Source organism: Physella acuta, unplaced genomic scaffold (genome assembly GCF_028476545.2).
Source record: "Physella acuta isolate Inbredline_101_S28 unplaced genomic scaffold, ASM2847654v3 ptg001294l, whole genome shotgun sequence".
Lineage (NCBI taxonomy): Eukaryota > Metazoa > Mollusca > Gastropoda > Physidae > Physella > Physella acuta.
The window spans coordinates 125,089-146,454 of record NW_026732809.1 but is presented as its reverse complement, the minus strand read 5'-3'; the positions used below and the strand labels follow the sequence as shown (position 1 = coordinate 146,454).

Genomic DNA, 21,366 nt, shown 5'->3' with positions numbered 1-21,366 from the left:
TATATATAATTCTCTTCTTCGAGCCGTTAGAAAACAAGCTGCAAACGCTCTCCCTACCTCCCCACCCCTACATGGTTTTAGTGAGCTGTGTTCACTCTAAATGTTTACAAGCAGAGCCAATGATTTTAAACGTAGGGGGGGGGGGGGGGAGGAGGGGGGGGGGGGGGGAAGGAAGGGGGGGTTATGGTCCTTAACGAGCTACTTATAGTGTTTTAAAGAAATATTTTCAGTGTCAGCGTTGGTACTGTCGAATTCACAAATTATGAATTATTGAAAATTAGAAACAACTAAATAGCGGCGTATGTTATGCCGCGGGCCGGCTCGTATATTTTAATTTAAAAACAACATGAACATGCTGTTGCCCGCCATATAACTTATTATGAGGCCGCTGTTATACCGTAGTTTCATGAGGATGATGTGTGTTCTAAACCTTCTAATCACCCCCACCAATGAACCCCCCATGAAATTATAAACAGGTAACATGTTTTATGACTAGCAGTAGCAGGGCTAAAGAGTGTTATGTGGAATTACTGACAAAACGTCTCTCCATTAATACACAAAATAACATCTTAAATCAAAAGGAAAAAACTACTTAAAATATAAGTTAGTTATCTTAAATATTTTGAAAAAATACAAGGGGCCACAGTTATGTTCAGGTAAATGAGATATAAGAAAAATACAAGTAAAACTTAAGGAATTGTTGTTCTTATAAAACATTAATAATAATAGGACAATAATGCAACAATAGTGAGGCAATAAAAAACTACATTTTAACAAAACACTGCATTTACAATTGCAACATGTATACTATAATTGTATAGAAAAAAAAACTCACAACAAGTATACGTGTTCCGTGGGATAAATGTTTTCATTGAACATTCATTATTGCGAGTTTTTTTCTCTAGACATGTAAAGTACACATACCACTGTGTAAACACAGAAAGCTGTAAGAAACACCCATCTTTCATCCTCATCAATAAAGTCATATCATAAATCTTTCATCATATTTTTCTACAAATTTGTGAATTTTGTACATTTGAATTTTCTTTAAATTTAAAATTTTGTTATCAATTTAAAAGTGAAATTTATTAACGATAACAATGAACAATGTGCCCAATTTTGTAACCATTACCAAATTAAATTTGCTATTATTATATTATTGCTGTTTCTTTTGATGGGATGTTTGTTAGATGTATAGGTCAGGGCAAGTACTTAGGATGTTATACTGCAAAAAAAACAACCCAATAATTTCATGCCTTGAAATTATTTTAACAAGCACCAGAATTATGAACTCTTTATTTCTTAAGGTTTCTTTTTGTATAATACTTCAAATCATAGGCTTCATTAGAGGTTAACAAAAAACTTCAAAAAGAATACATCAAGTTACAACAACAGAAGTATTGCTTCACCATCTAAAAGGTGTAATGACTAACAATGATTAGGAATTATTTTTTAGCAAGAACAATCCAAACATAAGTACAGCTCAAATTCATATTGATTGCAAAAAAATCTAAAACCAAGAGTGGCACATTTATATCTAACACAGTACTTATAAATTAAATATCTAGCCATCTTACTCTATATAAGCCAACCACACATTCAACTTTGAGTATTCTTACTATGTATCTGTACATGTCTACGAAGCTTGGAGCTTTCCAAAAATCTTTTATCACACACTTCACACGCGTACGGCCTCTCACTTGAATGTGTACGCATATGTCTGGTGAGCTTACACTGTTCCACAAACTTTTTACCACACTCTGCACACCAATACGGCTTGCCACCATGGACTTTCCTGTGCCGGGTTAAATCTCTCATGTGGTAAAATGAATAGTCGCAGTCCTCGCACTTGAACTGCTTGATCTTCAGGTGACTTCTCTCTATGTGGCAGACCAAGTTAAAATGAGTATTGAAAGTGTGGCTGCAGTGGTCACATTTGAACATGTTCTTGTTGCAGTTGTTGTTCTTATGCCTGATCATCTTGTACTTTAGATCGCACGTGAAGCCGCAAAGTTTGCACTTGAAAAGCTTATCCACAAGACCCAAGTCATCAAGGTTATGCCTGGAAATGTGCACGTCAAGCTTATCTTTGTGGGAGTAGCTCTGGCCACATACATGGCACACAAATGGCCTGATTCCCAAATGGGTTAACTTGTGCCTGTTATAGCTGTACATGTGGCCAAATATTTTACCACATTGGTCACACTTGTATGGTGCCTTGCGCTTGTGAACCTGTGTTAATTTTGATGCAGAATTTACTACCTTTATAGAGGCATCAGGATTTTGCTTCATAACATCATCCGTGTCAGCTTCATCCCCCGTGTCCACCTCCTGCATGTCTAAACCATTCTCCTCTTGATCATCAACATCCACCCCTGGGGTAACCAGGTCATCTGATTTACTTTTAGAATTGAAACTACTATTTGAGTGATTGTCTTCATCTTGGCCCATGTTAGCCATTAAAAGTTTATTGTAATCATCCTTACCAATATGCATCTTGAAGAGGTGAAGTTTTAACTTATCCCTACGCGAGTAGCACCTAGAGCAGATAGGGCACTGAAAAGGTTTCTCACCTGTATGTGATAGCAAATGCCGGCTGAGCCTGTAGCTACCCTGAAAAGCCTTGCCACATATTTCACACTCCTTTGATTTTAAAGGCGCTCTCTTTCTTTTCCGACCAGGTTTCTTACCGTTTTCAATTTCACCAGAGGAAAGGTTTTTCCCACCAGACGGTTTCTCCCCAGCGAATGAATTATCAGCATCTGTAGAATGTTTTGAGGCCGTGCAGCTGTTGTCTGTTTCCATGTCACTTCCAGGCTTCCTTGCCTTAGCCTTGGGCTTGCTGTCAAGGCTATCATCCAAATCATCCTTTTCCATATGCCTTCTCATATGTATATTATAGCCATCTTTACGAGTGAAAGTTTTGTCACAGAAATTACACCTGTAAGGCTTTAACCCAGTGTGCACACTCTGATGCCGTTTCAGTTTGTATGGACTTGAGAACACAGCGTCACAATACTGACAATCAAACTGCCGATTACGCACTGGTTTCCTGAAATAGCTCATAAACATTGCAATGCTGTCGTGCGCTTTGAAAGTCTGAATTTCATTTTCATCTATCTCGGTTTTCAAAACCGTGGAATCAAACTCCCCCATCATGTTGTTCTCAGTCATGTTTTTGGACTCAGCACCATTAGAAAGTGTTGGCTCTTTAGAAGACAAATCTGGGTAAACAGCACCCTCAATAAAATCCGACACTGAGATCTTTTCTATAGTTTTTTTACGCTTACCCTTTGAAGTTTTATTCAAACCATTCTCATCCATTGAATTACCTGCTCCTGCTTTAGTAATATCACTGTTGCTAACTTCAGATATTTTATTACAGGAAGGGTCACTGATATCCAACTCCTCTAAACTTTCATCATCATCATCTTCAAAAACAATGTATTTTTCACCATCTTCTTCAATGACATGATATTTACTATTCTCCCTTTCATCTCTAACCTCCTCTACCTCATCTTTTATGTCAGGAGGTTGCTCACCCTCCAGTTTGCTTAATTCATTCTTCACTGAATTAAATTCTTCTCTAACGCAATTTAACTCTTTCTTTAAAGCATCATACTGACTTTTAATGGTGAAATATTTCAATTGTATATTCATGAACTTTTCTTTCACATTATTGAAAAGAAATTTATCCTCAGTCTTTGCCATTGCAGCAACCACCTTTGCATGAGCCTAAACTCCTAAACTAGCCAATTTGACAGCCTAACCTAGTTTTAGTAATATTTCACATAGGTCTGAAATGAGAGAAAAGAACACATTTTAACCACTATACTTTTACACAAATAATACAAGCATTTTCTTCTCACAATTTTCCGCCTCGCAATTTTGCGTTTTACCACTACAATGCATACCCCTCAGGGTGCCTGAAAGGAACACTAGTTGGCAGTTTTCTAGCACTAGTACTTAACTAAGTTAAGTCACTAGTAGTAGTATACTTATTACTAGACTAGATCTGATGTTGTAGTTCAGTTAACTGTTAAAGTGTAGCAGTCAAGTGATCTGCCCGAGCTAGCTAACTACTAATTATTTATACTAAATCTAGTAGAATCTACCTGTACATGTAGTCTAGTAGTACTAGTTACTACACTAGAATGAACTCTAACATAGTAATTACATAGGTAGAGCTACTGCTCTCGTACTATAATAATAATACTACATACTCACAGATAGGCTAATTACTAACTTGTCTTATTAATTATTAGGCTGATGCTAGCCGGAATAAGATGTGCATGCAACTTGCCATCGCGGCGCTGTTTTCGATGGTACTGCGCATGCGTGTGTTTACAACCGCAGAATCCTAACACCAACCCTAATCCTATCCCTAACCCTAGGTTACTGCACATGCACAGAGTCACAGAGCTATCTTTTGCTGACTAAGTGGAGACGTTGGGGAGAAAAATCTTCTTCCGAGTAGTCACTTCGTAATTATTAAGTAGTGAGGTACATACATACTACATAGGCCTACTAACTAATACTATAACGTAGTAGTAGTACGATACTATTTAGTAGTATTTACTTTACTATTTACTTACTAGAATCTAGATCTATCATCATCATAGGTCATACTCATCATAGACTCATATCATAGAGTCATAGGCCTACTCAAAATAATAGTGATTTAATTTACACAACAATTCAAAAGGGACAATGAGAAGTCTAGATCTAGATCTATCTAGAATCTAGATCTAAATCTAGAAATATTTAATCGTCTAGATCTAGATCTCCAGAAGATAGTCTAGCTATTAAAAATGAAGTAAATGAAGTCAACCTTTTCAATACAGAAGTGAGATTGGTGTCGAAACTGCGGCAAATCGGCGAATCTCAACCAGTCATGAACCAGTGCTTTTCACTTCAGTATTGAAATAAAATTGCATTTCATAGAGCTTGACCTATTAAACATATAGATCTAGATGTATATATAATCAGTAGAATGAAGAAGTTGTAAACAATATATAGCTCTAAATCAATATTAGAAATTCAGAAACTTACTTTTTCAACATTGTAACATAAAATAGTAAAAATAGTAAATACTAATCTGTTTACGGAATTCCAATGTTGCTTGACTTGTAAAGAAGAACTCTTTTGTTTTTGGTATCGATTCTTAATACAAAAATATAAATATACATGGAATACATGATAGAAATATATGTGGTTTTGCCTAATTGTTTAAAAAAAGTTACTGCATTTTTTAATAAAATCATATAGATCTAGATTCTAATACTAGTTCACTCGTTTTTAGGTGTTTACTAACCCATTTCGCTATATATAGAAATATAAAAATAACGTACCAGGTCCTATTTTCAGAATCGAGCTTATAAATACTCTAATCTACGAAGTTAAAATTAGCTTCTCGGATCCTACCATTACTAGAACTATCATTCAAAAGAGATTATTAGAAATTTTTATATTCCCCCAAAAAATATTAATTATTCATTGCTGCAGCGGGCATACTATGATGTGATTAACGGCCGATTAATAGAGTCGAGAGTATAATAAACACATGCTGCTTTGCTCATTTTAAGGCCGTTGGGCATCATACTCTTTAACCATCCTGAAACGTTGTCTCCAAACAAAACAGCCCCCCCCCCCCCAAACTTTTATTTTGCCTTCCCCATACCATGCAAATTGATTTTAATGCTGTAACTGTATTGGATTTTCAGCAGTAGCAGAACTAGATCCCAGTAGCGTAGCGAGGGGGGGACATATGTCCCCGGGCGCCAAAAATAAATTGAAAGGTTGAGGGGGTGCAAATCGAAAGTTTGAGGGGGGGGGGGGGGTGCAAATCGAAATCTTGAGGGGAGGGGGGCAAATCGAAAAGTTTGTCCCCGGGCGCCGGAAGGGTCGCTACGCCTCTGCTAGATCCCCCCTTCCCCGCAACAATTTTTGTTTTATATAGGACCCGTAATTTACGGTAGGTCTAGCCCTATATTTTGTAACACTTATAGTAAGGGGTCTCCACCTTCGCGAGACCCTCAAAAATGGTCTTAGTGAGCAATAGATAAACAAGCCCATGTTTAAGTATACTGCCGCTTAATTTGTCACAATGAAAACGCTAAACAGATTCGGTAACACCAAAAACTATAACTATAAATTAAAAGTTGCACTGAAAATTAAGAAAATAAAACTAACTAGCTTTCTTTAATAAAAGCTTTTGTCGTTAAAATATGCAGGCAGATGTTATAGATACACGATAAAATAATACTCACTTGTTACTGTTAGTACATCGTGCGCCAATAGGGCTTGTAAGTAGGTCACCAACCAGTTCTATGGCTCATGCAGGTTTTATTGAGCCATAGAACTGGTTGGTGACCTACTTACCAGCCCTTTTGCCGCTGAGAGGTAATGATATTTAATTAACGGACTGCGTGGTCGCATGCTAGAGCATACAACCGCTAACCCGAAATTCTTAAGAGCGAATCCCAGGTTACTGTCTTTAAAACGTCACTGGGTCCACCTAACTCTGATGGGTACCCGACTCACGTTAGGGAAAGTAAAGTCGGATTGACATAGTGCTCACTCCCCCTCCCTTTTTCCTTCTCGTATATACGAAGTAAAGAGAAAGTATTGTAAAAAGAAGAGATTTTTGTAAATCTCGACGTTTTACACCTCCATAAGTCGAAAAAGCATAGTTTTGCAATCTTGTCCGTATGCCTCTCTCTCTGTATGTGTGTGTGTGTGGGGGGGGGGGGGGGGTGACACCAAGGCAAAAAAAGTGAAATGTACAGAAAAAAACTGCATTTTTGCCAGATCCATGAATAATTAATTAAATTTTGTCTTTTAATTGGCAGTTATTACAAGAGGGTGGGGGTGACACCATGATGTAAACGTGTTAACAATAGAGAAAACAGTGCCACATCCAAATATATTATAAACAGACTTTAGATAAACATCGTTACTATTAAGTCTGCAGTGATTAAAGCTTATACACATACATGTACGCGTATGTGGCATATATTTAAATTATAGGCCGACATACACACACACACACACACACACATATATATATATATATATATATATATATATATATATATATATATATATATATATATATACTTTACTTTACTTATATATATATATATATATATACTTTATTTCTTTTGCTGGGGGGGGGGGGGGGGGACACCACGAGGACCGCTCCGGGTGACAACCAACCTAGCGACGCCACTGACTATAGTATATTAAAAAAAAAAACTGCCATCAAGCCAAAGAAGCACGACCATCAAACGTTCAAATATTTTTTTTTTTAAATTTTATTTATGGACGGCTGTGGGTCCACTAAAAAAGCCCTCTCCCTCCCCCCACTCGCATTGCAAAATTATGGCGACATAGTACCAGTTCCGCCAATGTTGTAGGCCTATCTTGAAGTGTTGAAGTTTGACCTTGGCACTACACCGTGTCTAATGAGTTAACTTGTAAGTAGTTTTATGATTCATCCTGCTCAATCTTTATGACATTTGTAACATAGAAGTGGTATTAGCCGGCTAGATCTCTGGTTAATATTTGTTTATTAGAGATACGGCTAATAGTATTACTAATTAATACTGAAACTTGTTAAGAAAAAACAATTTTTAAAAGTCAACTATCATAATATCAATCAGAATGGACCTAGAAAGTTTTGCAGTGGACATCCCTTTTATAGTATTTATCGGCGTGGTCGAGTCGGTAAAGCTCATAGTTGCTAAACTATGTTCGAACCTTCGGAAAGATGAGGCTCGACAGCCACTCATCTTGGAGAGACAACTCTATAAACAAACAACAGCTGCCTTGTCGTTTGTTCTTGGTTGGACAAATCTAAAAAGAAAAGCAGGCTAAAATCAAAGTCAACAATAGCGCTTAACCAGTTCACACTTATACTTAATTGTGTTGGAGGAAATCCTTTCCAACTCTATAATTAAGAACGAAGAAGTCCAAAACTAGCATTAAGAGTGGATTAAATGTATTCACTGCGAGGGTTTATTGGGAATATTGTGATAGTATAATGGTATGGTTTTAAATATAGTTTTTTTTTTAAAAATTGCGACATAAGATTATACGATTTTTGTATCTAAGAGTGTAGTTTAATTTTAAGGTTTTTAATATAGATTTTTTTTTAAATTGCGACATAAGATTACAATATTTTTGTATCTTAGAGTGTGTATAGGGGGAGGGGGGTTTTTGCAGTGATTTTTGTAAAATCAAAATTAACATAGGTTGTTGTAACACAGTTTGATAAATCTAAAAAAAACATTGAATATGGTAACAAAGTAGAATTTTGATAGAAGCATAAAAACCTTTTTCACACATTCTGTGCTAACCGTACAAAAAAAAAGTGATCACGAGTATTCCAAATTCAAAATCTACTGAAGTATTGAAAGTAAGCGAGTACTGAAAAATATCAGCATGTAGGTCCAGCATATCAACGAATACAACCAAAGTATTTTTAAAAAATTATAACTTTCGACCTACCTTTTGTAGGCCTATCACTTCACACACCTAACCTACGATCAGAGGCGTAGCGATGGGGGGTGGGGTGGGGGTGGGGGGATGGGGGGGGACACATACGTCCAGGGCGCCGACCATAGGGGGCGCCAAAATGGGTTGTAAAAACAAATTAAATTGTCATTTTAGCTGCGTTTTGCAGTTTGAGGGGGGGGGGGGGGGGGGTGCAAATCGAAAGTTTGAGGGGGGGGGGTGCAAATCGAAAAATTGACGGGGCGGCAAGTTGAAAGTTTGTCACCGGGCGCCGGGAATCGTCGCTACGATAGTATATCCTAAGGTTTTGGTGATACATTTCTATGGTGTTACAAGTCTATGGTGATCAAAAGTATGTTTATGTGTGTGTCAATGGTGATACATGCCTACCTTAATGTAAGATAATAATATCTTGGTCCATACTGATAACAGTTTACGTCGTTATGGTCTATGATGATTCAAGTTTTGGTGAAACAATTATGTTTTGGTACAAATCTAATTTGTTAAAAATCTGTTTTGATACAGGTCTATTGTTAAACAATTCTTATTCGATTCAAGTCTATTTTAATACAAATCAATTTTGAAACATATCTACGGTGAAACAAATCTATTTTGATACAAATCTGTTTTGATACAAATCTATTTTGATGCAAAACTGTTTTGATACAAATCTACAGTGAAACAATTGTTTTGATACAAGTCTGTGATGAAACAAGTCTTTGATGAAACAAGTCTATAGTGTTACAAATATCTTGATACAAGTCTGTGATGATACAATTCCATGGTGACACAAATATCTTGATACAAGTATGCGATGATACAAGTTTATCGTGATACAAATCTAGATTGTGTCAATCTATAGTCGTATATCCAGAAAGCGAATTTTCAGAACTTTCCGGACTACTTGTAGACCGCTGTAGTAGATCTAATGGTGTGATATACCCATCACAGTGCTGGTCAACAGTACTCATGTCTTGTGGGCCGGCAGCCTCGTTCTCGTTTGCCACCCTCCTGTAGCCCTCGTTCTGGACTTCGTGGTAAATATGTAGGTCATCGAGGCTGTTGTAGATGGCAGGCAGGTCCTTGCGTTGATTTAGTCGTCTCGCTCTGTGCCTCACTAAATACAAGTAAACATGTTGGCAAAGTAAAAAGTAAACATGTTGGCAATATAGGGCGAACACACAAGAAAACATGTTGGCAATATAGGGCGTACACACAAGAAAACATGTTGGCAATATAGGGCGTACACACAAGAAAACATGTTGCAATGTTGGGCCTACACACAAGAAAACATGTTGCAATGTTGGGCGTACACACAAGAAAACATGTTGCAATGTTGGGCCTACACACAAGAAAACATGTTGCAATGTTGGGCCTATAACACACAAGAAAACATGTTGCAATGTTGGGCCTACACACAAGAAAACATGTTGCAATGTTAGGCCTACACACAAGAAAACATGTTGCAATGTTGGGCCTACACACAAGAAAACATGTTGCAATGTTGGGCCTATAACACACAAGAAAACATGTTGCAATGTTGGGCCTACACACAAGAAAACATGTTGCAATGTTAGGCCTACACACAAGAAAACATGTTGGCAATGTAGAGCTTACACACAAGAAAACATGTTGGCAATGTACACACAAGAAAACATGTTGGCAAAGTAAAAAGTAAACATGTTGGCAAAGTAAAAAGTAAACATGTAGGTAATGTAGACACAAGAAAAATGTTTGAAATGTATACACACGCAAATATTGGCAATGCACATACACGTAAACACACACAATACATGCTGACAATGCAACAAATTTTAAAAAACTGTTCACTCTAAGTTTTTGACATTGCTACACCAATTCTATAGCTAGCTACGTAGACATAAAGGTAGTTTCTGACTAGAAAAAGCACTGCTTGGTATTTGAACTCTAGTCTTTCGCGTTTGCGATTATGTACACTGCCGCTCTACCAAGGCGTTAGTGACTTACACACGTTTTTCTGAACGGGACGGGACGAAGGTTAAAAAATATTTTTTCTCAATTCAGCCAGTTGACACCTATACTTAATTAATTGTGTTGGAGGGAATCTTTTCCAACCAAAAGAAAAGATAGTAGGTCAATAATTGAAAATGTTTCTGTTAACCCCAATAGATTTATCATCATATATTTTAAAATGTGTCTAATAATCCATACATATCTTTCCTCTGTGAAGCTGCAGTTAAACAACAAAAGTAGGACTTCCAGTAGAAATCCAGTTAAGCTCAAACCAGAGTATAATTTCATTCTGCTGTTTTAATTCGCCTGATCCTTGCACAGCCAAAATAAAACATGGGGTTAGCCTTCTTGCTTCAGGCGTTAACTGCACTGAACTGAATCTCAAATCAAAACTAAACAGAACAACAACCTTGAGTTTAGAGATGGATGTGTGTGGCTACCTGAAATCTACAGGCAGTTACGTTTATATTTATGAAATATTTGTTTCTACTTCGTTCCGGTCGAGGAGGGGGTGAAGTGGACTACCAACCTCTCATCCACGGAGGGATGCCTGAAAGAAACACTGCACGAGATGTCATGAGGTAAACATGTAATCTTAGGTACAAAATCGTAAAGAACTATTTACTTTTCACACAGAGCTGAATAAACGCCGCAGATAAGAAAACCAGTAAAAGTCCTGAAGCAACAGACAGAGAAATGATGAATGGAGTTCCGAATTTCTCTTCTTCTTTCTTCGGTGTTTCAACTAATGACAAATAAATGAATAAATGAATAAATGAATAAATGAATAAATGAATAAATGAACAAATGAACAAATGAACAAATGAACACATGAACACATGAACACATGAACAAATGAACAAATGAACAAATGAACAAATGAACAAATGAACACATGAACACATGAACACATGAACACATGAACAAATGAACAAATGAACAAATGAACAAATGAACAAATGAACTAATGAACTAATGAACAAATGAACAAATGAACAAATGAACAAATGAACAAATGAACAAATGAACAAATGAACAAATGAACAAATGAACAAATGAACAAATGAACAAATGAACAAAGGAACAAAGGAACAAATGAACACATGAGCACATGAGCACATGAGCACATGAGCACATGAGCACATGAACGCATGAACGAATGAACGAATAAACGAATGAACGAATGAACGAATGAACAAATGAACAATTAAACCAATGAACCAATGAACCAATGAACCAATGAACCAATGAACCAATGAACCAATAAACCAATGAACCAATGAATCAATGAACGAATGAACGAATGAACGAATGAACAAATGAACAAATGAACAAATGAACACATGAGCACATGAGCACATGAACACATGAACACATGAACGAATGAACGAATGAACAAATGAACAATTAAACAAATGAACCAATGAACCAATGAACCAATGAACCAATGAACCAATGAATCAATGAACGAATGAACGAATGAACGAATGGACGAATGAACGAATGAACGAATGAACCGATGGACGAATGAACGAATGAATGAATGAATGAATGAATGAATGAATGAATGAATGAATGTATGTATGTATGAATGAATGAATGAATGAATGAATGAATGAATGAATGAATGAATGAATGAATGAATATGTTAATAATTGAATAAATAAATAAATAAATAAATAAATAAATAAATAAATAAATAAATAAATAAATAAATATATATATATATATATATATATATATATATATATATATATATATATATATATATATATATATATATATATATATATATATATATATATATTAATTAATTTTTCAAAAACGTTTCAGCGATATTATTTAGCCGGAATGAATAGTTTACTTTATTTAAAATTTCTCAAAAACCTTCAGAATTCGGTAATGGTATCATAATTCGGTATCACATTGTTGACATGGATTAAAAACTTGCTTTATTTAGATTTGTCCAATCCACAATGTCATCCTGCTATTCGATTGGCTACCATAAATTTTATTATACTTATTGTAAGTGAAAAAAAAATCATACAGTACTATTTGAATAACTATAAAGAAAAGCGTGGGTCACTTTAGTATCTTTTGGATACCTTTACTAATGTTAAGGAAGACACCCACGCTTTTCTTTCTAGTTATTTAAATAGTAGTCTATAATTTATTTTCTACTTTTTAATGCATTATTACATAAAAGCTTGTTATTAAAACGTTTTTTTTATGAATTTTTTTGTAATAATGCACTAAAAAGTAGAAAATAAATTATAGCCTACATACTATTTAAATAACTATAAAGAAAAGCGTGGGTCACTTTAGTACCTATTGGATACCTTTACTAATATTTAGGAAGAGAGCAACGCTTTTCTTTATAGTTACTTAAATAGTAGTGTATAATTTATGTTCTCCTTTTTAGTCGATAAAAGCTTGTTATTAAAACGTTTTTTATAAAAAAAAAATTTAACCATATTCTCATATGGTCTCAATATTGTTATGAATGGTATCTCAGTGTATTGCAAAGGTATGAGAGTATATGTGTTGTAGAATGATTTTATGTTTATAAAATTGTGAATGTTTGACTAGGTACGTAAGGATAACAATTGAGAGTATGATCTTGTAGCCCTCCCCCGGAGAAAAAAAATCTGGAAGAAACAGTGCCCCCCCCCCCCCTCCCGAAAATATGCCTGGAAGAAACACTGCAAACAAAAGTCGTTCATAACGGATGACACACTCCTAAGGGGGAATGCGGAAAGGGGTGGGTTTAAAATTTTGTAACGATGTGTGACAAGGAGTAAGGGGTTTCAAAACGTGTGACAGCGAACTAATACAGTTTAAATACAAGTGTTAAAGAAGTGAATTTTAGCAACTATCTCGCATTTTTAAAATACTTATAAATAAAATACCATTTGATTAGTATACACAATGTTAAAGGAGGAAAGTAAATATTCAAGAAAGAAACCACTTATAAAAAAAACACAAAAAAAGTTTTAAAGAGAATGCTGCGTAGGTTATAGATTGATGTCTAGGTGGTTGTGTCCAGTTTTTTGTCGATGTGACGATGGTGATAAGGAGGTATTTCGTTAGAAAAAAATATGACACCGTTATAAATGACCTCCAAATATATAATAAATAATAGAAAAGACAGATCTATTATTTTTCATCAACCAAAAGATCGAGGAAGGTTATTTCTAAAACGAATATTGGCAAACATAAAACAACTATAACAACAACAACATAAAATACTACTTGCCGTATTCATAAATATAAACGTAACTGCCTGTAGATTTCAGGTAGCCACACACATCTATCTGTAAACTCAAGGTTGTTGTTCTGTTTAGTTTTGTTTTGAGATTCAGCTCCGTGCAGTTAACGCCTGAAGTAAGAACGCTAACCCCATGTTTTATTTTGACTGTGCAAGGATCAGGCGAATTAAAACAGCAGAATGAAATTATACTCTGATTTGAGCTTATCTCCATCTTTTTACCGGAAGTCCAACTTTCGTTGTTTAACTGCAGCTTTACAGAGGAAAGATCTGTATGGATTATATAATACACATTTAAAAATATATGATGATAAATTTCAGTAGGGGGGAGGGGGCGGTCTCTGGTAAAAATAATTATTTTCTATATGAAGAGGTGCCCGAAAGAGACTGTGATTATCAAGTTGGTAAAAAAATATTTCCTCAATCGATGAAAGTTAGAGAAACCTTATTGCTCCCAAAAGATAAAAGTTATAGAAACATTATTGCTCTCAAAAGATGAAAATTAGAATGTACCGTATTGCTCCCGTTGGTGTAAATTCGATTATAAGCCTACCGTATTGCCCCAAAAGATGAAATTTAAATGTACCGTATTGCTCCCAAGAGATGAAAATTATAATGTACCGTATTGCCCCCAAAAGATGAAAATTAGAATGTACCGTATTGCCCCCAAAAGATGAAAATTAGAATGTACCGTATTGCCCCCAAAAGATGAAAATAAGAATGTACCGTATTGCCCCCAAAAGCTGAAAATTTGAATGTACATGTACCGTATTTCCCCCAACAGATGAAAATTAGAATGTACCATACTGCCGCAACTCACCGAATATTGCCGGAAGACGCTTCTCCCCAGGCTGATAGAAAGCACTGTTGTTGTGCAACCTCATGACCCCTCGGACCGTCGCCCCACTGTAGGCAGCCCTAGCCGTCATGTTGATCACGGCACGGTAGCTGACGTTGCCGCTTGCCGAGCTGCAGTAGCATAGGTCTGGCACCGAACCGCTGCACCCTTCTCTCAGGTCTACACCGCACAGCTGGGTGGGAGATAAAATGTGCGGGGTCATATGTCTTGATGGTTAGTCACTGACAGTGTTTGATCCAGACGTTTTTCTCCGGGGTAGGGGTGGGATATTTTCGGGGGGACGGACGGACGATGGGTGGGGGGGGGACTTCGGTAAAAGTATGTTTTCTATTTTTAGTTCGGGGAGGGGGCAGGGACGGTAGACATTCTTCGGGGAGATGCCTGGAAGTAACGCTGGTCACTGACTAAATTTTATTGTTTAATAGTCACCATTTAAATTTTATTGTTGCATTGTTTCAATTAGATTTTGTTGTTGTCGCTTTGTATTTAACTAGATTTAGTGTTAAATTAAATCACTAATTCGATCTTGTTGCTGCATTCATGGAATTGCGTAGTCGTGTGGTAGAGTGCTCGACTGCTAGCCCGAAGGTCTCGAGTTCAGATCGCGGTCTGGAGTAGCGACTGCGGGACGTCCCTTAGTCTACCCAGCGCTGATGAGTAGGCCTACTTGACACACGTTTGATAAAGTAAAGGCGGCTGGGAATAGTACTGACTACATCATACCTTTATACAACGAGGTCAAGAAACATGGTCTCTACTTTATCTGCCTTTTGAATGCTTAAGTAAAAAATGTGAACGTTAATTCTTTTTGCATTATGTCGGTTATTTGACAAATTGGTGTATTTAATTCACTAACTATATCTTGTATATTCCTTCATAGTCTAATAGACCATTGCATAATTGTGCATTTGAAATCAAAGCACAAAACCTGGGCTTTAAGTTAAGAAAGGACAGAAGTTGCCCATCTTATCCAGGTATTCAAGAATTAGATCTGATTGTTGAATCAATTCTATAATTAGATCTTATCGAGGTGTTGAAGTATTAGATCTTATAGTTGCATTAATTCACTAATTAGATCTTTGTGGCATTAAATTTACTAATTCGATAATTAGATCTTATCCAAGTGTTCACTAATTAGATCTCATTTTCACATTAAATTTACAAATTCGATAATTAGATCGTATCCAAGTGTTCACTAATTAGATCTCATTGTTGCATTAAATTTACAAATTTGATAATTAAATCTTATCCAAGTGTTGACTAATTAGATCTTATCCAGGTATTCACTTACTAGATAATATCGACTCATCAAAGACTCACGTGTGTGTAGCTACTATCATCCGCCCCCAACGGTTTGATTTGAAACTGAACAACCCGATACCACGTGTCACCCTGAGGCGGGAAGTCTACGTCTGCAACCATCACCACACGGTCGATATCGTGACGTAGTCCACGTCTGCAGCTGGTGACGCTCAAGGTTTGATCAAACGACTTGATGTCAATTCTCTGAGACCAAACGTGACAAGCTAAAATAATTTTTTTTAAAATTAAAAATTCCATTTTAATTTGTAAACCATTTAACAAGTAATAAATAATTATTGCACAAAGCAAACACAAAATATTGATACGATATACGAAAACACATTTTGTTCCGTTAATTTGAATTTATTATCCCTAACATGGCATTTTAAAAAATCTACAACTCTTAGCTAAAGATTAACTGATCCTTAATTTTAGTAACGGTAATCATTAATTTAGTGAATCCATCAGGAAAGGGGGTGTTGAGGATAAAAAAATAAAAATAAAATAAAAATTACATTTTAATTTGTAAACCATTTAACAAGTATTAAATAATTAATGCACAAAGCAAACACAAAATAATGATACGATCTATAGAACACAATTTGTACCTTTAATTTAATTCCCTTACATGGTGGTTTTTTTTTTAAATCGACAACTCTTAGTTAAAATTTAACTGATTCTTGATTTTAGTAACGGTAATTATCAATTTACCGAACCCATAAGGAGAGGGGATGTTGGGGGTTAACTGGGACGGTGGTGTCAGCCCCCCCCCCCTTATTCCCCGCCCTATAAGGACCCGGCGCTTAATTAAAAAAACTATTCTAACAGAAAAAACAACACACTGTGTCTATTTATTTAGTAACTTCTTAATTGGTATCTTCAAGGTAAAAAAAAGTAAAACATGATGATGAAGTAACATAATTCCATCGCAAAAATAAAACAGTATACAAATCCTACCGTACAAAATGGTGCACATAATCTTAAAGCTTGTTGTTTTCATCATTATAGCTAAGGTGTTGTTGACAACATTTTTGAAGTTTTCATCATTGTGGGTTCTCTTCAATTTTACAATTTTTTTTGTTGTTTCATTGGTATAGACTCGGATTTAAACATGTTTGTTTGCTCTCAACATGAAGTGTTCACTGTTAATATTGTTCTGTGTTGTTAACATTTTATAGGTTCACTGTTAATATTGTTCTGTGTTGTTTACATTATAAGTTCACAGTTAATATTGTTTTATGTTGTTTACATTATAAGTTCAATGTTACCATCGTTCTGTGCTGTTTACATTTTATAGGTAAACTGTTAACATTTTTTAATGTTGTTTACATTATAAGTTCACTGTTAAAATTGTTCTGTGTTGTATATATTTTATAGGTCCATTGTTAACATTGTTTATGTTGTTTACATTTTATAATTCCACCTTTAGAGTCCTGTTACTCTTCTGCAGAATAGAACACATTGCATTATTAAAATAGGACAATGATTTATGCAGAGAAAACAATTTGTATTCAAACACAATTAATATTTAAATATTTTAAAACAAATATTAAGAAACAAAAACACATTAAAATATTTTTATCTTTTAGTAAACTGGTGGTCTAGCATTTGCTAAATCACAAGCCAATGAAATTTCACCGACCATGGGGGTGTTTCCATAGGATAAATTGGTGGAAAAATCTTGGTAACTATGACAACGGCGGCCATCTTAAAAATTAACCCCTTCGTAGGATTTCCACCATTTATTAAAAAAATATATATTTTAAGCCTGATACACAATGAATTGATAATTTTCTACCATATTTTAGGGTACTCAGCTAAAAGGTTTAAGAACATATCTTCAAACAAATTTAATATGATTTTTCAAAATTTGAATCAGTTAAAAACATAAAATTTTGGGGAATTTCGGGACACTAAAACCGGTGTTTTTTAATGGACCCACAACTCGACTTTTATATTTGTTAGATACAGCCGTCATGCTTTATAAAGTAGTATTATAACAAAAACCACACATCAGTTACATAAGTTAATTATAACTTTCATACTACATACACGTCATTACAGACCTACCTAAATCCACCGCGACAGGTTTCACGAAATACACAAATGGTGGGTGCTCTTAACTTGCAAAATCACCTACATCATACTACATAAAAAAATAAACCCCTTTTAACAAATACTTTGAGTAAGATTTCAAGTTTTACGGTGTTCTTATTTTACCACTATCTACAAAAATACTTTTTATAAAATGTTCTATTGTATTCTAAAAAAAACATTTTTCCGAATCAACAGTACCATTGCATAAATTAAACCTAACATCAACATTCTCACTTAGCGTATACATACTAATAAGAAAATAATAATTAAACCAATAGCCATATTTTTAAATTCAAGAAATATTAAGAGGCCTAGCAAACAAGCAAAAACTGCCAAAAATCAGTACTTCTACTTCTAAGTTACAAACTTCAGAACGCTTTATCCGGATGAATCATAAAACTACTTAAAACACTAGAAACGGCGGTGTGTCAAGTTCAAAGTTCAGGACAACCCACTTTCGGTTTCATTCAATAGGGTTGAAAAGTTTATGTAATCATACTAAATTAAAAAAAACATCATCTTTGTTGACAAGAGATGGTTACATTTTAAATATTAATTATGATTATTTAATCGTTATTTATGATAACTTAAGTTTATAAAAAGGCGTACACTGGTCTAACACCATCTCAAATAAACCGGGAGTGATCTCCCCTATTTCTCGAATATTCTTATATAAAATAACAGGGAATGGAAACTCGGGCTATAGACATGATTTTTAATCCATTTTAAATACTTAAAGTTTTAAAAATAGAATAAAATCTCGTAGACAAATTAATTGCACACCAAGTGAACGCAAATAAAAAAAGCGCATAATAGTGCGCAATATTATTAGTACTTTTAAAATTTACATTAGTTTTTTGAGAAATCGGAAGTAGCGTAAATTACTACTTCCAGTCAACCGGAATTACTTAAAATTTAACAGAAGGTAGAGAATTAGATCTTTTACTTACATGTGAAATTTCATTTATCTATCTGAAATAGTACTCAAGTTATAGGCTTTTAAAAAATTCAAAGTAGGAAAAGTACCACTTCCGGTTATCGGAAATCGCTCAAAAGTTGATACGGATCTACGATTTTGATAAAATACTTATATATGAAATTTCATCAACCTAGCTGTAACGGTACTCAAGTTATCGTGTTTACACACGGACAGACACACACACAGACACACACACACAGACATACGGACAAGATTGCAAAATTATGTTTTTCCGTATCAGTGAGGTGTAAAACGTCGAGATTTGTAAAAATCTCGATTTTTTTTTTTGCACGATTACAATACTTTCTCTATACTACGTATATACGAGAAAGTAAAAAGAATGAAATGGAATTAGTTTCCAAAATTAAAAAAAAAGATGACGATGGATGGGGCTCGTCCTAAGAATGAGTAAACAAGTTAATTAAAAAGTCTAGTGACATTCAAGCGCAATTTCCTTATGTTATCTAAAAATAGCTCTGTCGTAGCGTAAATCAAGAGCAGGGTTAGTAAGACCATTGGTTAAAATACATGTTTTATTTACAATATAGTTACATGACTAAAAACCATTGCGCGCCTAGCTACTGAACGTGATGACGCAGCCATTGAACGTGATGGCGCCGCTATTGAACGTGATGACGCGTGTGGTGTGGTTGGAAAAAATGCCTACTAATTCGGTCAAAATTTTAATTAATTCAAAAAATTTTTTGTGACCGAACGAAAGGATATTTTTGAAAACTTTCTTCGGCAATATTGTTCTAAATTATGGCAGGAATCGATTGGTACATGTTTCAAGTCGCTAAGTTGTCTGGTTGCCGAGATATGGGCAAAAAACTGCATTTTTTCGAGGTTTTTTGGCTTTTCCGGGAAATCCATGAAAGAAACCCGGAATTTTTATGGCCTATGCTCATCCTCATAACGTACTTAACATAATTGCTTTTGGAACTAGTCATCGATATTGCTTCGTTGAGGAGGAGATACGACTTAAAGCTGCGGACACACATTCATACATTCATACATCCATCCATCCATCCATCCATTCATCCAGAAATGACGGGTTAATAAACGCAATTCTCCAGAATGGAAATTGCGCTAAAAATACATCGTAGAAGTGACGCTAAACTGGACGCCTGAAGGAAAAAGAAAGCAGGGAAGGCCAAGGGATACTTGAAGGCGCGCCACGAGGAAGCAGCCGGCTGAGGCAGGAAAATTGCCGGTGACTGGCAAAAGTGGAGGGAGTTTTCTGTGGTGGCCTCATGTGTGTCTTGGTTACAAAAAGGAAAAGATCAAGTCTATAAAATCCCACGAATCTATATTTTTATTATAACCTTAAGGCCATAAATCCTACGTATCCATACGTTTATTTTAACCTAAATGAGAATGTTGTTCAGCCCTGTTAAATAGTTTTTAAAATTCTGTTTGTTGTTTTTGATACATTAAATGAGGACTGAGTATCCAATTCATTGCTTTTTCTATTCATTTGTAACAGTGTTACATCCACATTTTTAAAAGTAATTTTGCTTCAATTTATTTTAATAGTTTATTATTTTCTCTCTCATTAATTAGAATTTATTTTGTGAATTATTCCATGTTTTAATCAAATAAAATTAATTTATGTTCTCATTTATATTGTTTATTTAAATCACCACAACACTAGCCATTTTATAATATTACCATAATATATCAATATTTCTATATTTAGTTATTAATTTATAATTACTTTTTAAATCATCATCAATTTCCACAAGAGGACAATTTTTCTCTTCAAACAATCGAGAGCGTGTAGACGTGATCGAAACTACTCAGCCTACCTCGACAACCCCCTGTTCACCGCCAACATCACCATCAAACCTTCCATATCATCAACGCAGAGAACACTATACAGTAAACGTTCCATCTTATTTTAGCTGTGTGTTTAAATAATTTAAATATAAACAACTATACAGGACGCAAATAATTTTTAAACCTTTTTCCATTTTGCTTCTTTCTTGAAAAGTAATTTATCAATGTTTAAAAAAACTTTCTAAAATGGAAACAACAAGCGAGATATTGTTTAAGAATAAAATTTATTGTTGAACACTATTCCAATTATCTTTTTAAACTAAATAAATTTTCACACTAGAGAAGTTAATCCTCCTACAAAAAACAGTAGCAATAAAACAACAAATGCCAACGTTATTTTATTTTAATGATAAGCACATCAATGTTTTATAATCAAAACTAAACTAGATTAGTATTGAACATGCCAAATGTACTACAATGTCATATCTAGTTTTACGCTGAGATACACAGTTTATCAAGATACATTGAGTCAGATAGCTGTAACATACTGATACATTTAGTCAGATAGCTTTA

General features: G+C 34.9%; 2 protein-coding genes across 3 annotated transcripts; both read right to left on the bottom strand.

Annotated features, from left to right (window-relative positions):
• Positions 1-462: 462 nt before the first annotated feature.
• LOC131958141 (zinc finger protein ZFP2) lies at positions 463-5,256 on the bottom strand. Of its 2 annotated transcripts, none has more exons than XM_059323029.1 (2): positions 5,053-5,256; positions 463-3,797 (listed from the first exon to the last, which is right to left on the bottom strand). In XM_059323029.1, exon 2 carries the CDS (start codon positions 3,709-3,711, stop codon positions 1,600-1,602), a length of 2,112 nt encoding a protein of 703 aa, XP_059179012.1. In that variant the 5' UTR covers positions 3,712-3,797; positions 5,053-5,256; the 3' UTR covers positions 463-1,599. The 2 variants fall into 2 exon arrangements, with proteins under 2 accessions (XP_059179012.1, XP_059179011.1); XM_059323028.1 differs by lacking the exon at positions 5,053-5,256 and adding an exon at positions 4,832-5,025.
• A 4,080-nt stretch (positions 5,257-9,336) lies between these two features.
• LOC131958142 (uncharacterized) lies at positions 9,337-17,010 on the bottom strand. The gene is made up of 6 exons (XM_059323030.1): positions 16,896-17,010; positions 15,957-16,162; positions 14,598-14,808; positions 13,766-14,047; positions 11,135-11,254; positions 9,337-9,634 (listed from the first exon to the last, which is right to left on the bottom strand). Exons 1-6 carry the CDS (start codon positions 16,939-16,941, stop codon positions 9,369-9,371), a joined length of 1,131 nt encoding a protein of 376 aa, XP_059179013.1. The 5' UTR covers positions 16,942-17,010; the 3' UTR covers positions 9,337-9,368.
• Positions 17,011-21,366: the final 4,356 nt, after the last annotated feature.

Coding starts and splice junctions, on each gene's coding strand:
- LOC131958141 (XM_059323029.1), bottom strand. CDS start 3,711: ATGGCAAAGACTGAGGATAAATTTCTTTTCAATAATGTGAAAGAAAAG.
- LOC131958142 (XM_059323030.1), bottom strand. CDS start 16,941: ATGATGAAAACAACAAGCTTTAAGATTATGTGCACCATTTTGTACG. Junction 16,163..16,895: donor TATGTGCACCATTTTGTACG/GTAGGATTTGTA, acceptor AAATTATTTTAG/CTTGTCACGTTTGGTCTCAG. Junction 14,048..14,597: donor GCGTCTTCCGGCAATATTCG/GTGAGTTGCGGC, acceptor TAATCCATACAG/ATCTTTCCTCTGTAAAGCTG.